Source organism: Paramisgurnus dabryanus, chromosome 9 (assembly GCF_030506205.2).
Source record: "Paramisgurnus dabryanus chromosome 9, PD_genome_1.1, whole genome shotgun sequence".
NCBI classification, from domain to species: domain Eukaryota; kingdom Metazoa; phylum Chordata; class Actinopteri; order Cypriniformes; family Cobitidae; genus Paramisgurnus; species Paramisgurnus dabryanus.
In genome coordinates this window covers 40,242,204-40,260,230 of record NC_133345.1, presented here as the reverse complement: position 1 = coordinate 40,260,230, position 18,027 = coordinate 40,242,204, and the positions used below count along the sequence as shown (strand labels likewise).

General features: G+C 37.0%; 1 protein-coding gene across 3 annotated transcripts in view; it reads right to left on the bottom strand.

The window, feature by feature from the left end:
- Positions 1–18,027, bottom strand: part of veph1 (ventricular zone expressed PH domain-containing 1) — a 132,406-nt gene that overhangs the window by 87,521 nt on the left and 26,858 nt on the right. For all 3 annotated transcript variants that reach the window (XM_065246633.2, XM_073815838.1, XM_073815837.1), the window contains 2 exons: positions 16,230–16,445; positions 11,741–11,915 (listed from right to left, as the gene is read on the bottom strand). In XM_065246633.2, the coding sequence (XP_065102705.2) occupies positions 11,741–11,915; positions 16,230–16,445 (391 nt within the window). The remainder of the gene's footprint in view (positions 1–11,740; positions 11,916–16,229; positions 16,446–18,027) is intronic.

The window sequence follows — 18,027 nt, the reverse complement described above, 5'->3', positions numbered from 1 at the left end:
CCAAAATCATTCATAAATTCATAATACTCTAGTCTACAACCATCATGTTGGCCGGATTGGATACTTTTGTGGGCCGTATGTTTGACACCCCTGACCTAAGGATATTAAAACAGAATGAACGTGGCCCTGGTAGAGACAAAATAGCACAGGCAACACAGAACAGCATCTGTCATCATACAGTACTGTATATAACATGCAGCGTATATGAGGAACTGGATGGGATGGATCAGTGTAAAGGAAATGACAAATCTGAGGCTTAGCAGCAGATCTCAGGTCTCTGAATGATTAGTGGATCCAGATGGTGTTAAAAAGACTGCATTTTTGAAGGGATATTACTAATAATGATCATAGCTAGAGGGGCTTTGGGATCCAGTCGGGGGCTTTAAGGTTTCAAAGACGGTCTTTTCCACCTCTGCTTCTCCTGCTCCTGTAAAGACTGTACGCACCAGGAGAGCTGTGTCTCTAATACACTCCAGACCCCTACAAACGCTCACGTAGTTCCTCCGACATAACTTTAACATGAGATCCCCGTGTCGAGTCAGCCGGAGGACACGTATGACATTTTGAAAACCTTTAAGAGAATTGAACCACAATTCATTCCTGATGGAAAAACCAAGATATGTATGGATGTGCATACGAAACTGCTTTACTACAGTATCTTGCTGTGGTCGACCAGCTTATACCAGTTAGACCAGCACGAAACCAGTTCTGTAATGTGTAAAAATGTCAGTAGTGAATGCACAAGGATGCTTTTTTGTACCTCACTTACCTTGCAAATGTTTGCTTTATATGAAGACATTAGTCAATATAAGTCTAGTTCTTTGAAGTGAAAATGGTAATAACTTACATGTGGTACTACTAAACTATTTTCCATAATTATAACTTGACCCTACTTACTGCACTTACAACAGCCCTCTATGGTACCCCACATAACCTAATCTGAACCCCATTACCTCACCTCACTCACTACCTCATGGACTATGAGAAGGTCACACGTCTTTAGTTCTCGGTGGAGTTCGAGAGAGAAAGGGATGAGAGAGAGACAAAAAGGAGACTGATTGTAAAAGAAATCCCAATGCGAGGTCTGAGGAAGAACGAGGCAGGACGAGGATGAGCTATTAAGTTGTTATAATCTTATTAGCTGGGCGTTTGTCGCTGGTCCGCCTATAACGTATAGCATATGCTAAAACCACAAAACCTAATGCTCTTATACTGGAAATAAAGATCTACATCAAGCTTACTGTAAACTTACTCACTGAATCGTATTAAATTCTGGTAAAAAAGAAATTGAGTACCTAGGTCTGCCTAGCAGTAAAAACAGATGAAGTTAAAGCTGAAGTTTTTGTCCTGCTCTGCGTCACACACATTCTGAGAAACAGTGAGTTGAGTAAGTGCTGGTCTGGTCTAAAACAATGGTGTATCTCTTGTGCAGCTTGGGCTCAGGCCAGAGTTTCTGCTGACTCATGTTTCGCTTTTCTCTTCCAAACCCATCCTGGTGTGATGGTACACTTAACCAAAGAGGCCTAACAATAAACGGCATGTATGGGGAATATGCACTCGAAAAATGAATTTTGCTCTGACCAGTTTGCTAAACTTAAAGGGACACCCGAAAATAGTCCCTAGCTATTGAAAGTTACCAAGGGGACTATTTTTGGGCGCTGCGTAATATCCTTTAATCATGAGAGTATAGATGCAAATTGGGTGGTGTGACCGCCACAATCGTGCATTATTCGTTATGATCACGCCTTCTGCCAACATAAAAAAATGTAACTTGACTGGAAAATTTACATGACACTTTGTTGAGTAAGCCAATTAGTAAAGAGCTGACACAGCAATGGCTTCAGAAAATGGAGGACATTTTTTTCATCAGTGTGAGTGACATTATTGAGATTAATATTGAGCAGGGCTCGACATTAAGGCTTGTCCGCTTGTCCGGGACAAGTGGATTTTTTGAAGGACAAGTGTAAGAGAAAATTAGTTGTCCGACTGGACAAGTTAAATTTCAAACAATGTTACTTCACGTTATGTGCCGTTAACGAGAGAGCAGAACACGCAGCGCAAACACCGAGCGGAATATTGAACAGAGAGCGCAGCGCGCCGACACAAACACACACACGTTTACACCTTGCTGTTATTGTTACTAAACAAGCTGCGCGCGCATGAAACCTGATCGCCGAACACGAGAGTGATGTTTCTTCAGGCTCCGGCGTGAATATAAATGACAGACACTTCAACCGCAGTCCATATTTTTTCTCTTCTAAAGTTCGGTAAAACACATAATGGGCTTAAAATCTTGTTTAAGAATCTGTTTTATAATGAGAATCTCTTTCAGCACGCCTGCGTGTGTTTGCGCCGCGCAACAGCCGATTTGAATCTGACAGAGTTCGTCACTGTACATTAAAAAATCCCACACAATCATTACAGCGTAAATGCTAGGATTAAGATTGATTTTATATATAACAGATAATCTGGATACATTTACCCTAATACGTTTTTTAAAACATGGTAATGTTTTAATGTTTTGCTTTAGTGTTTTAATGTCAGACAATCATTGAAATGTGGGAATAATGAAGAGAAAGGCAGCAGATATAGCATCCTTCTTCAGAAAGAGTAACAAGAAGCAGCCAAATGAATCTTAGTAAAATACATTTCAGTGGCCTACAAAATTCACGTGATTTTCTGCAATGGGGGATATAAATTCTTGTTTCAAAGTAAATTTCAAAAGTTTCATTTGATTAAATAGTTAAACAAAACTTGAGGTTGAATTATGACTATAAATTGTATGTTAATCTCAATTAATTTTTTATTGAAATTAAAGTATTGTAGCAATTGTATGTTATACATTATTCTGATTAACACACTATAATACTTAAAAGTATTTTAAGGTTGGATGATAGAGATTTTATGTGCCACCCCAGAGTAACTGCTGGCCCCTGCCTGGCCACCCCTATGAAAAATCCCTTGCGCCGCCACTGATTAGCAAAACACAAAAAATAAATTTTATTATAAATCTTTACCCGGACAAGTGACTTTTGTGCATGGACAAGTGAAACATAAATTTACTTGTCCGAAGGACAAGTTCCTCAAAAAGTTAATGTCAAGCCCTGTTGAGCGACTAACACAATGTGCATTCCCTTCACTTTTGGTGTGCCAAAACACACACCATTAGGCTGTGGGTATTTTGAAGCAGAGGAGCTTTGGTTGCTTTGAAACTTCTGCTTTGTCTATCAGTAGTTGTAAAATACAGCGGTTGGTTGGTGGGGTGTTCGCCCCGACCCTCGTGTACTGTGATTGGATGGCTGAGTAAAAAGTGAAATTGACGGTCACAGTGTATTACCAAAAGTTTTAAAAATGTTGTAACTTAATGTCACCGGTTGATAATGCTGAGCACCCTGCCTGCTGCCACCATTTTTTCATTCCACCTATTTCATTGCTAAAAAAACAATGTTATTTTGTGTATTTGGTTTAATAAAATGTGTTTGCGTGGTTTATGGTTAAAAAACTGATTATTTTCCACATACCGTACATTTTTGTAGCTCCAGATTTCACTCTCTTCCTAAAACACACACATTTGAAAAGCTCTGTGTCCCTGATTGGCCAGCTAATCTGTATGCTGTGATTGGCCTGAATACCTCTGGCATCATCTGGAAATCTGACGCTCCTTACCATGTTTGAAAGATTTGCTCACAATGCAATACTAACAGGAGTTAACTTACAGGCTGTGAGTCCAAGTGGGAGGAATTATGATAATGTCGGCCTTGTCTGTATCACCAATCCCAGGAAGTAAACTGTTACCTACAATCTGTGTGTTTGTTGTAGTCCAAGAAAAGAGATTTACATTGGACATGATAACTCGTGTACTTTGGGTTTTGTACATTTTGTATATCGTTAACGTACTTATATACACTTACACACCAAAGGAAATGTAAAATCATGAATCGAACCATTGGTGCTCTTTTAAAAATTGTGTTAGTTTTGTTTTAGGAGGTTGCCATTGTGCTGAAAACAGACTTATTGACAATTCTGAATGTGTCTCCATTATTGGTAATGTTAATAATGATCATGACATGAACAGCTCTTGCTTTTGACTTAATGTCATTGACAATTGTTAAAGAGGCCCTTCCACATAAAACCGTTTTTACTTGTATTTTTTGATATGTGTTAGGTCTATATGTGTTTGTGTTGTGTCGTGAATGTGAAAATTAACTTCCACCTCCTCTGTCAGCTCTAGCCACTGAAAAGAAATAAGCGGAGAAATCAGGTCAGTTTGAAAAGCTTATCAGTGTGACGTGGAACTGATCGAGGTCATTACTATTCATGAGCTCTTCAACTTGAGACCGCGCCCACATATTACGCGTATTTGAGTTAGTTTTCATAACAAGTTACAGCAAGGATGGCTAAACGTTAACCGTACCGTATTCAGGCCATTGTTTTTCGTCGAGAGACATCATTCCTATTAAACGAGGAAATCATAACAGTTGCTACATGTTTGGATGTTCAGAAGAACGCTGGATTTGAAGAGAGACTGCGATTAAAAAGCAATGCTCCTCCATCAATATTGGATCCGGACGTAATGGTGGCGCAGCTTATGTGAGTAAAACGCTTTAGTACTATGTGTCACTGTGGCGGCCGGTGTTTTCTCTTCCGAGGGACGCAAATTCATGCTGCACACGCTTTGAAAGGGTTTATGATAAAAGACACGCGTGTTTGTGGGAGTAAAACAATTTAGTACTATGTGTCACTATCAGTTGCGGCCATTGAATGTGATAAAAAACACATGTGTGTGTTTGTGCATTCGTTACACGCGCGTCGAAGGGTTTATGTAAAAGACGTGTGTGTGCTGCTACACGTGCATCGAAAGGGTTTACGATTAAAGACACACGTACATTTGTGTGTGTGTTTTTGTGCGTGGGTTTACGATAAAAGACACGCGTGTGTGTGTCAAAAGGGTTTATGATAAAATATGCGTGTGTAAGAAAGACACTGTGTCTTAAGACACTCACTTAACATTAAACTGATTACACATGAGATTAAATTGAAAGTTAGTTTAAACGAAAAACTGTTATCCAATCATAGCAGTGGGCGTTGACTTCCAAGTCGTCAATGCAGCCCACCCATTAAAACGGATCATTTCTCTAACCAGCCTCAAAATCAGGGTACAAAATAGTACCAAACACAGGCCGGATGTCTAGGCTAGAACAAGGCAAAATTTGGGTAGTCAGTTTAATACACATCTAACCAAAGAACAAAATCAAACGAAATGAAATAAATAAATAAAAGCCAACACCTTGTAATCACTGTTGATGTTGCTTACATGATGGAAAATCATACATCTCACAAGCTATTTTGAGCAAAAACTACATATCACCACATTTAAAGTTTATTTTGGCTAGAAGTGAGTTACTCATAGCTGGGCTATATTGGGTCTACAGTTAACACCCAGGCGTCGACTTCAGCACGGGTGGTAACCCCACGCTTTTTTCTTATTAATGCAAAATGGACTCAAAATGTCAGATTTTGAACATAAAGCTATGATTTATACATCATTCAAAACATTACAGCTTCTAGTTTTTTTTATCCATTCCCATTTAAAACAAACTGTTGTGCCTTCTTGAAACGCCTCTGCGCTATTGACAAGTAAAAGAGCTGAGACGATCCATATGCATAACTCACGTCCCACAGTCAAGGTTTCATCCAGTTTTATTCAGTGCTGTGAATCTGTGTTGTTTTACTCTGATTCTGAGTGCAGCAAACATCCTTATTTACGCCCGTCTGTCTCTTCACTTTCATTGCGAACACAGCCACTGGCATTCCTTTGTATTTCTTTCAAACAACGAGAGGCGCTGGCCACACGGTCAAGCACACCATATTTGACGTGCTTTGTGCTATTCTTATAAATGACACGATTGCAAACCGGACATCTAAAACCTTGTTAATTTGCGTTCCATCAGTCACACATTGCTCTAGACACAAGGCAATTCAAACAACAGGATATGATGGAGCAATGGCGTATGTAAACAAACACATAGTAGTGATAAGTTGACAATGCGCTTCCCTTACTAAATTAACCATAATTTTACTATAGTATTTGAAGCTAAACCACAGTAACCACAAATGTATCATTGTCTTATTACAAAAACCATTTTAAATATAGCTGCAAGCAGTAATTACTGGGGTCAAGCCAAAATGTGCATGCAACCTCAGGTCATAACTGTGTTACATCTAGCTAGTTTCATGACTATACACTTTAGTTTAGTGAAGAAACAGTTTTATGACCATAGGGTTGCTTGATTTCAAAAGTTTTGTTCAATTATAAGGCCAACTAGTGGTGCACGAATAAAAAAAATTTTGTGTAGCCTCTGACTACATCAGCGTATCAAATCTGGTGAAAAAATCTCTTGTCGTTGCGAAGTTATAACCATTTATGTGTAAAAAAAAAATTATTGGAGGTAATTTTTAGTTTTTTTGCAATTTTCGGATATTTCTGATGGAAATTTTAATGTAATGCCAATAGTTTTTTGTTCAGAAGGTAATTTAATGTTCTTCCTATGGTGTTTTCGAGTCGATTGGAATAACGCTTCCGGAGATATTCGCGTGTGTTTATTAAGTGCTATTTTGCTGCGCAGGGATAACCGTAAGACAGATTCAGGCATGTTTGGTATGGTTGGACTCAGCAACTACACAGGGCACGAAAGAATCAAGTCCTGCGAAAATACGTTGATCGCAGCCAAAGTTATAAGCATGTACAACATTCGTCTGACCACTAGGTGGAGCTGTGACGAAACTCTGCATGCCCCCTCAGATCCTGACTGGCATCACAAATACCAAGTGTCGCGTCAATAGACAAAAGATTGGCGATGATACAGACTAAAACCTGTTTTTTGCGCTCTATATAAAATTTGTTGACGCGCTATACGACAACGGATTGGTTTATCGAAATTCTTTTAATAACTTTTTGGCGTGAGTGTCTCAAGATGCTACATACTGCTTTTCATGGCAATCGGGCAAAAGCTGTAGGACGAGTTCGCAAAAGTAGGTTTTACGAATAATTCAAAATTACATCATATGGTCCAGTCAAATCGTCTTGAGCCAAGGAATCAGAGGAACCAAGAATTTTGTTCCTAGGACTTACGGATCAGAAGTTATAAGCAAAACGTAAGTGCAAATTTGTACTGTTGGTGGCCCTAGCGAGTTTGAGATAGAGACTCCAAATCTGCGGTGGATATTATATGGACTGTCCTCTGTCAGTGTGCCAAATTTCATAACTTTCCTATGTACGGTTCTATGGGCTGCCATAGACCGCAATGGAACAGGAATAATATTTTTTTTTAAAAACTAACGGATACAATAGGGGTCTTCGCCAATTCTGGGCTTGACCCCTAATTATGATATATATGTGTCTGACCCGTATTTGTTTGGATTATATTTTTAGCTATAATTCAAATGAACCAGAAACAAGTAGGGGAGAGTGGGGCACAACCTAACGCTTTTTGACTTTGGCTCTATCATTAAAAAATATTAAAGATAGATTAATATTTTTTTACACAATCAACACAAACATCTTTGCTACAAATGAACACTTAAAGTTTGTTTGTGGGACCTGCTTTATCGTACAATTACACGGAAAGTGACAGGAGTGCAAACGTTACAACTTACCACATAGGTGGGGTTCATTGTAACAAACAGAGGGTTGCTGTAACACCTGCTAGAAAATTTAGTTTAAAAACAAATAATTCAATCAAATTCTGTCTATATACTAAAGATGGATATTGTTTATATATCTGCCTATAAAAGATAGATATCCACACATTCATGATCCTTCATCTAACCATCCTTGTATTATGCATCAATGCATATACATTTTTGAAAGGGCTGCACAATTGAGCCAAAAAACATATAATTGTAAGTTATTTCCTCTGATATTGTATAAACAGTTATCATTTTGATGAATAGTATTTACATACTAATATTTAATTGTAACACTGTGTGACAACTAACCCCGCTGACCTTTTTTTTGTTAAACAACTGAAAAAACACGATGTCAGTGCAGGTCAAAACTTCCCCAGGCCTCGAAAACCCCACTTAGACCTCAGAGGGTTAACCCATACGGTAAAATGACAGCTATTACTGCTGGGAAGTTGTATAAAGCTTGTTGGTTTAACCTGATTCAGTCATGTTCTACCTGATTCCGTCATATTTTAGTAGAGTTTACGTGTTAATTTCAAGTTACACACAAGATTCAAACATGTTGAATCAAAGTTCATGATTAAATCATTTGAGTATGGCTTAACATAGCAATGCATGCTGTTTCACTGAAGAGGCCAGATTATTGTTGACCGTACAAAACCTGAGCAACTGCTGAGTGAAATTTGTCATGACAGTTTCACAACTGAGTTACGTAAACAGTTCCTAGATGCGCATGATGGTCAAGCAGTGATCGCAGTTTTAAATCAATACACTTTATTTAGACCTCAACCCCCTATCGACAGATGAATAATACGACTCAAAGCCCATGAGGGTCTTTCCTCAGCTGAAGAAATATGTGTTAACAGTCAGTCGAATAACGAATCTTGTTGAAACCAACTGGGGCACGACTGGATCGATAAAAGCTCATTTGCTGAGTGCCTAAAGTCTGTGGTGGCTGTTTTCGTAATGTGGGGTGAAAAGTGCTGCATATTGACAAATATTAAACACTAAGATCTGTCTAAAGATCAGCTTTCATATATCTTTACTGAGAGACTGTGGTGCTAGCAATGGCAAGGTGATAGGTTTAATACCCATGGAAATGCTGAGAAAATGTATAGATTGAATGCAATGCGCTTTGGGTAAAAACATCTGATAAATGTTAATCCAATCAAGACACTCAAAGTTGGTCAAGTACTGTATTGTCTTTAGCAAAACCAGTGAACCAGATATCAACTCGAATAACTTTATACTTCGCAACGGCAATAATTTACAAAGATTGCACACTCTTTTTCGTCTGAAATTTTTGCATGTTAAAAAATAAATATGACGTCATTTTATGTCAATCTCGTATACACACTGCCTCCGTTGAATGTCCGACTGTGGGAAAAATGTCCTTTTATCTGCTGATTCTGATTATAGACCGATAAACTGATGTGTCCTTCGTTAAAATACTAAAAAATTTTCAATGCATTATTTCGCACCAATATTTAGGCATAGATAAATAATAATAAGACTTCTGTACATGTTAATGACATATCGTGAGCCTTAAACTAGGGATGCACCGAATCCAGATTTTTTGGGTTCGGCCGAATACCGAATCCACTGTTTGAAATTTGGCCTAATCCGAAACCGAATACCGAATCCTACTCGCATCCTTATTCCATTAACACAGTAAAACACATTTATAAGGTAAACAACGTCCACAGCAGTGTATTTTTCATTTTATTTAATTTTAACTGTAAAAAAAGGATTGGCAAAATTATGCCAGGATGACAAGTGGGAAAAACTATTTTGACAATTACCATAAGCCTATGCATAGCGAAAGCGATGCGGTGCGACACGCTCGTTTTTTCAGGTGCGTCCGCGAAAAGAAAAAGCTTATCTTCACGTCAACACCCGATGTGTGTAATCAACGGCCACGTGACGTCGACCAGCGTATAGCGCAAGCCTAGGTTTCGGTTTGGTGGGAAAAAATTTAGGATTCGGCCGAACCCAAACCCTGTCAAAAAGCCCAGTATTCGGCCGAATCCGAATCCTGGATTCAGGGCATCCCTACCTTAAACACAATTGTTTCCTCCTCCTTATGTAAACCTTGTGCATGCAAAAGACCGCTGGAAAACAGGCCAATCTTAACAATCTTTGGTGTTATACCAACTGTGACGTTACAGTTAAGATGTACGCCCTAAACATTAAATTAATTACAATGTAGTTATGACTGTTGCGTTAATGCTATATGCTAGTTAATGCTATATGCTAGTGTTTAGGCTGAAGTTCTACTATTGACGTTACAGTTACGTTTTTCGTTATAGGTCCATACTGAAAAAAACACAACCTAACCACTCAGAAACGTCCATAGCACACACACATAGCTACTGAATGAGCTGCTCTGTGAAACAGCCAATCAGAGCAGAGCTCAACTCAATTATTAATGATCCTTTCAAATTAGGTAATAATAGATCATGTCATTCAAAGGACAAATCCTAGGGTTGTAAATGGACATTTAAAACCCTCTGTAGATAATTTTGCACTTAATAAAGTCACATCCCTTCTATGTAAATATCAGAGAACAATTTAACTGATTATTTTAATGCATTCTTTGGCACCTTTAAATAATTTTACACTCTGCCATATTGTCATGTAGATTTTTTTTTCCATAAGTTGACCATCTTTAAACCAATTCATCTGTTAACCTCATGTGAAATAAACATGCTGGCGGTCCACTATTACACTTATAGGAACCCCACATGAAAACAATTGTGATCCTTCAATGAGGTTTCTCAGGTGACCTCTTTTGGAGTGCCAAATAACTTTTACTGGCAGTATCCAATTTACGTCCCTTAACTCCAACATGATTACATTATAAAAACATGAGTGCTCTTTATGTTGTAGTCTTTTGCTTTTCTAAGGCTCAATCAAAAGATCGTCTCAATGATGTTGTCCTTTGGCTGACCCAAACTATATGACAATGAGTTGAGGTCAATGTACATTTGAATACGCTGTTCCCTAATGAAGCCATGTTTGTTCTCAGCCTCCGATGGCCCTGGCCAACAATCTCACATACCAGCCTTTCTTTAATGAGCAGACTGCTTCAACACAATAAGTTGACCCAAACCAATGAGATCTTTATCTGCGAAGGGCAGAAATGCGTGCGTGTGGAGTATTTGAACAGCTGAGATGAGTGTGTATTTTGGCATGGACGCAGGTCAAATATACTGCGTGTTCGTCATACAATGGACCAATCTTTAAAAAAATGCAAATTTTTTATTCGAAAAGCATTGAATAACATGCACTTCAACTTAAGTAGAGCAATGGATGTAATAAAGTTTGCTTCATTGTGCATGTCTCAAATGACCCATTTAAACTGTCGTTTTGGGACTAGAAACGCACACTGTGGGCTTAAAAGACCACACGCCCTCAGTGCATTGTGTAGATGTGGTGGGTGGCAGATTTGCAATGTGGAAACTAAACAGTCACTGGTCGTTGTGTTTGAAAAGCACACTCCTCGAATTATCAAAAAGGCAATGATGTGCAGGGCAAAGGAGTGACTCATGACCCATACGATGGTTTAATACCTTCCATTAGTCATCAATGTATTCAGTTTCCTAATAAAATACAATACAGTACATGGTGACCGAGACTTTGCCAAGTGAAACGTGTTTTGGAATCAACAGTGTTAACTCTGATTCATTGGTAATTTGATTTATTTGTCCACACTGACTGCGGGAGGTGATACAATCACAACCAAATCAGGACCTTATTTAAAGGATTGTTCACTCATTAATTCACATTCATTTTCGTAAGTCTCCAATTTGTAATATGTCCAAAACTCCCCAGATTAAGTTCCCATTGAAAGATTTTTTTTTAATTTACCAGAAACATTCAGCCCCTTTGCAACCCTAACAAATGTTCCTGTTAGTCATGCAAGTTAGTAGACAATATAAACCTGACCCTAAAATCTGATAGGTTGATAGGAATGTTGGATGAACATAAATAAACGCATCCAGCAGGTGAGGATGTTGTGTGGTCTGCACTGTTTTGGTGACCCCTGACCTACCTCCCAGAACGCTGCGTGTGATGGCCTGCGTGTGTTGGGCCAGAAGTTCGGCTTTAGCAATGGCAGCCAGCGACAAGTAGCTGGACATGTTTCTGCTCAGCTCTTGGTTCCCCTGCTGCAAGAATCGAACCGCCACAGGCACTGCCAGCGCCATCACTGGAGCCCTATTGTAGTTCTGCAAAAAAGACGAATATTGTTATTGAAGTTCACCCAAAATGAACATTCTGTCATCGTTTTCTCAATCTCATGTTGTTATAATGAAAACGAAGAAAGATATTTTGAGGAATGTTTGTAACCAAACCAATCAGAAGTCCCACTGACTTTCATAGTAGGAAAACTGAATACTATGGAAGTCAATGGGGCTTCTGATCAGGAACTGCTTACTGTTACTGGTTGTAAATGAAACAAATGTTTAAAGAGGAACACTCCACACCCCAGACTGAAGTGGAAAGCAAATAGTTTATTTAAATGAGGCAAAGACAACACTGCAAAAAATAACTTTCTTACAGAGTAGTTTTGTCTTGTTTTCAGTACAAATATCATTTTCTTGATGAGCAAAATGACCTAAGAAAATAAGTCTAGTTTTTAGACAAAAAATATACAATTTAAGTGAATTTGTGCTTAAAACAAGCAAAAATATCTGTCAGTTGGGTAAGAAACTTTATTTAAACACTTAATTCTAGAAAGAACTTTTCTTACCCCATTGGAATTTTTTTTTGGTTTGTTTTAAGCACAAATTCATTTAAATTGTTTGTTTGTTTTTTGACTAAAAACTAGACTTATTTTCTTAGGTCATTTTGCTTATCAAGAACATCTTGATTTAAAAAAAATGAAATATCTTTACTAAAAACAAGACAAAAATACTAAGTAAGAAAGTCATTTTTTGCAGTGAATGTGCCACTTCTGAATGCTGTATATGACAAAACAATCAATAAAAGTGTTTTGGTGTACGCTTTCCAGTTTATTAATGAATAAAAGAAAAACTGTATAAATCATAAAAAGCTAGAGTAAAATTTTTAAAAGAGATCTGACTGAAGTGTGTAGGACGCCATTTGAAATGTTGTGCTGCCCCCTGGAGCAACAGATATGAATGTGTTAGGTTAAAACAGATATGTAAATGCATTTTATTATTTATACAGTAGTTATTTAAAATTTTATTTTATTAAATGGCAGGCTGTTTGTAATAAAGAATACAATTTTAAATTATACCACACCAACATGACATTTGACATACATGGTCAAAATAAATTATTGCATATTTTAAAATATCATTTGTATTAGAGTTTCTGCAGCCAGGCATGAGATCTACTCCCAATTACACTGAGACTTTTGCTATGAATTTTTATTTTAAGTTACTCAGAACGTCAATGTTGGCTTTATAAGGATTATATATGGGGGTTGACATATGATTGCAGTTGACATGATTTTTTTCTGCTTTTTTCAAATGGTTTCAAACTAGAATTATAATTTGGTACTCATTGTCATAGATCACAAGATATCATAGGCCATAACAATATAATATTTTTGTAAAATGTGTTCTATATAGCTAAAATCATTATATAAATATCATCACAGCCTTTTTTACTTAGTATTTTTGTCTTGTTTTCAGTAAAAATATCTAAACATTCTTAAATTAAGATGCTTGATGAGCAAAACGACCCAAGAAAAAAAGTCTAGTTTTAGCCAAAAAATATACAATTTAAGTGAATGTGTGCTTAAAACAAGCCAAAAAAATCAGCCAATGGGGTAAGCTAATTTTTCTTAAATTTTGTCTTTAATTTCGTGTTCATGATTTTTTGCTTACCCCAGTGGCAGATTTTTTTGCTTGGTTTATGCACAAAATTACTTAAATTTTATATTTTTGGTCTAAAAACTAGACTTATTTCTTGGGTCGTTTTGCTCATTAAGAAAAAGCATAATAATTTAGGAATTTTTGGCTGCTGATTTTTCAAGCAAACGTAATGGGTATCGTCGTGGATGAAGTTCACCTAACGTACAAATGGTAAGAGATAGTCTTACTGTATGACTTAGTAAAAACTTAATGTTGTGATATAAATGAAATGTTGTAAACATAGTAGGTGCCCAGATAGCATGCAAACCATTGAAACAATGTTAAAAACAGTTGATTTGTCAATGTTAACTGCATTGAATCAATATCAGGTTTGCACCCTCCGTTAATATTGAAAAAATATTGAAATTTCAACAAATCACCATTATTGTGATCAGTGTTTGCTTTAGTTGGGTCATTGACTCTTCACATTCACTAAGTTAAATATTTATTTTCTTTTTTGGTGTTTGTATATGTTTATGCATGTGCATTGGAAAAGAAAGATACGTTTCAAAGTTAAGTTGAAACTGATTGCTTTTTGTGAAGATGTCAAGATGATATAAAATTAAGCAACTTTATAAGATTATGTTGATCCATTTTTGACCATTATAATTGTTCTGGTTTGTAAATCCACTGTGACAAGACAAACAGAAAAAATGCTGACACATTCAGATATCATTACTCATCCTACAAATCTCAACAATGGTGACAATCGTCAAACAAATTCAGATAAAATGATCAACTGCAATGCATGCTGGGAGTTATAAATTAGTTTAGTACTACGATGATACCCAGCATGCATTGCAGCATGAAGCTTTCTTTTGTTGATCGTCACCATTGATGAGATTCATAGACCGATTCATGATGTCAGAGATCGATTCAGCAGTTTAACTTTTTAAATGTGTTTTTATAATCCTCAAAATAACAGACCTGACAATGTCTCCAACTAGTACTGTAATGTCCAGTTCTTACACATCTTTAACTGTATTTTACTAATATTATTTAGGTATATCTACAATAATTAAACTGCTTGATAACATTAGATCTTTGATTACTTTGCAATAGCAGATGTATATTAAAACACTGCTTCAACAGGCAAAGAAAACTTAAGATTAAAACACAAGAGTAAAGGGCCCAACTAAAGCAATCACTGATCACGGTAATGGTGATTTGTTGAAATTTCAATATTTTTTCAATAGTAATGGAGGGTGCAAACGTGATATTGATTCAATGGTATTAACATTGACAAAACAACGATTTTTAACATTGTTTCAATGGTTGCATGCTATCTGGGTGTTGATGTACGTTCGCTAACTCAGACTTAGTATAATCATAATGTTAGTGTCATTGTAGCAAATAACTAGCAGTTCGGTCAGGCTGCAAAAGACGCCATTTCAACATACGTTAACATAATCATACATACGCTAACATAATCTTAGCCCAAATGGAGCTGTATCAGACTCAAATTCTGACTAGAATTGAGTATGACAATGTCAGACTAGGAATTTTTTGATATTTTTACTGAAAACATGACAAAAATACTATGAAATGTTTTTCTTGAATATAAACACATATATATATACACAATAAAGCATTAAAAACGCAGGACAAATAAGCACACCAAATGTACCTGCTATTATATATTCAACACACACAACTGGAATGTTACATAATACGCAGGTCAATTTAAACAAAGACTAAAGGGAGACATTTTAAAAGGGTGATAATGCCTTAGTCCATCATCTTACTGGGCAAAATATATAAAAAAAACTAAACAACAAGCGTTGTTCCCCATTTGTCCAGCAAATTGTATCATATCTGGACATGTTGCCTGTCATACATCGTCTTTACCAGAAACTATGTAACAAGAATCATCACTGTGAAAAGTTAAACCATAAGAAGTACATTCATCACTCGCCTGAAGGTAAAAGTCCTTGAGTAAAAATGTTAAAAGCGTGACTTAAGGCGATTTGGTAGAGAATTATAAAAGCACCCACTAGTACTGTGCATGCAGATCATATGAAGTTGTGAAGAGCTGATGCAGAATAGCAGCCAAACAGCAGTTCTCTAAAGATTTTCACCATTACCCAGAATGCATCACTCTAACTCAAGCGCTCAGTAAGCCCTGCTCTGAGATTCATATGTGACTTATTATATAAGTGAATGTGTGTGAGAAATGAAGAGAGGAGGAGAAGCTGTGTGGATGGATGTGGAAAGTGAAGCAAATCTCTATAGAGGAGGAGAAATGAATTATGTAACTACCAAAAAACTTCTTAAAGGGGCACTCCACCTTTTTTGAAAAAAATCTCATTTTCCAGCTCCCCTGAAGTGAAACATTTGATTTTAACCGTTTTGGAATCCATTCATCTGATCTCCGGGTCTGGCGCTACCACTTTTACTATAGCTTAGCATAATCCATTGAATCTGATTAGACCATTAGCAATAACCAAAGAGTTTGGATATTTTTCCTAGTTAAAACTTGACTCTTCTGTAGTTACATCGTGAACTAAGACAGACGGAAAATTAAAAGTTGCGTAATGTAATGCAGTGACATTCATCCTGTACACATTCATACATTGAACATGGCTTTACAGATCGTTGGGCAATAAGGAGGCTGTGAGGAAAAAGCAGGAAAGTATTCTGTGTGGCAACTACTTGCACCTGCAGTATGCAGCTGGTGATGTCAGAGGCGATCTTGGCATGCGGTGTGTCTTCATCTTTGCCCTGTGGCTGGAGGTTATGCTCGAGACACGACTCCCACAGTGACACGAGAGCTGCTCCATGCCTCTCGATTGAACCTGTCTCCCTGATGGCTGTAGTGATGCGAGTGATGCAGATCTCCACCACCGCCTGATCGTTGTCATTGGTCAGGTAGTCCTGCAGGCAACCATAGCATTAATCAGTGAGGTCTTTCAGCTACATAGACACTTGTTGTATGTCATTTATCTCTGACAACATGTATATAGTTCCCACTTTATCCATATATAAATATGAAATGAAATTTGGCACACAGATTAGGGACTTTCTGAAATGTTGCCACATTAAATTTGTCAAACCCTCTAGTGCCACCAACAGTCCAAAATTTCACTTATGTTTTTGCTTATAACTTCTGATGCGCAAGTCGTAGAAACAAAATATTTTTTTCTTCTGAATCTTTGGCTTTTTAGAATAAAAAAACAACTTTTCAAACTTCTCCAAAAGCTTTAGTCCGATTCTCGTAAAAAAATGTTTTAAAATGTAGCATCTAGAGCATGGGTCTTCAACAGGGGGTCCTCCATTACTAGGGGTCCTCCAAATATTGTTTTTTTTTTGGGTTTTTTTTTTTTTGGGGGGGGGGTGAAATTAAGCAACAAATGCATTAAAAAGCCAATAATTAAAGAATATTAAATGATAAAATCTTGATAAGATGAAGGTTCCCATGTTAAAATCTATTCAGTAAATTATGTGTTACTGCATGTAGGTACTGTATGTAGTATGTTACCAGAATGTGTATATCAAAAATAATAATTTAAATATCTTTGTAACATAGACATCATAACATAGTTTATAAATCCAGTCTGAATTTGATACATGTACAGCACTGGGGGTCCCTGGTCCTCCTCTCTATCCATTAAGGGGTCCTTGGCCTGATAAAGGTTCAAGACCTCTGATCTAGAGACAACCAGGGCAAAATGTTATGGAATTCATGTTGATTGGCCAATCTGTTGTTGTATATCGCAGTAACGAAATGAAAAGGTTATTTTTGTGACTAATCTTGTTGCATATGCATTTCTAGAAGTTTCTCTTTCAGATGCAACCTTTTGGGGAGGAGAGGATTTAAATGATTCGTGCAATGCAATTAACTAATGCTTGCACATGTTATGACTGGTATTTGCACCATTATTTAACGCAGAAAAAGCATGTCTTAAATAACTTGAAATGGCTGCAATTATTGGTAAAAAAAAAGAGGCATCACCGAGAGATGTGAACGTGTGATACAATGCAGAGGAATTTTTTTAAACATGTGAGAGTTTATTTGGAATGCCAGAGGAACATATTATACAAAATATATCTGTTTGCCAAGCCATGTTATTTTTTATTTGCTGAAGTCACTAGGAGAAGTCACACAATAGCAGACGATTCAAAACTTTTTGTAAACCTTCATTTTTTTGTCCTCCAGTTCTTTTCAGTCTACTATGGCTTTTTTAGCTGGGATTACACACCACATTTTTTCCGGTGCGATGTCCGTGGTGCCTCTGTTATTTAATTTGCGGCTTTTTAGTAAATAATCCGCAGATATTACCACTCCCATCTGCACTTTTTTGGAATTGCGCTCTCACGCTTATTTGCCCCGTTTAGTAAATCTGGCCCTAAAAGTCTACAAAAATGTTATTGTAATATCTGGTATCCATGTTTACAAGAAAATCAATAAATTATTGATTAAAATAAATACATAAATCAAAGCAAACTAGCAAACAAT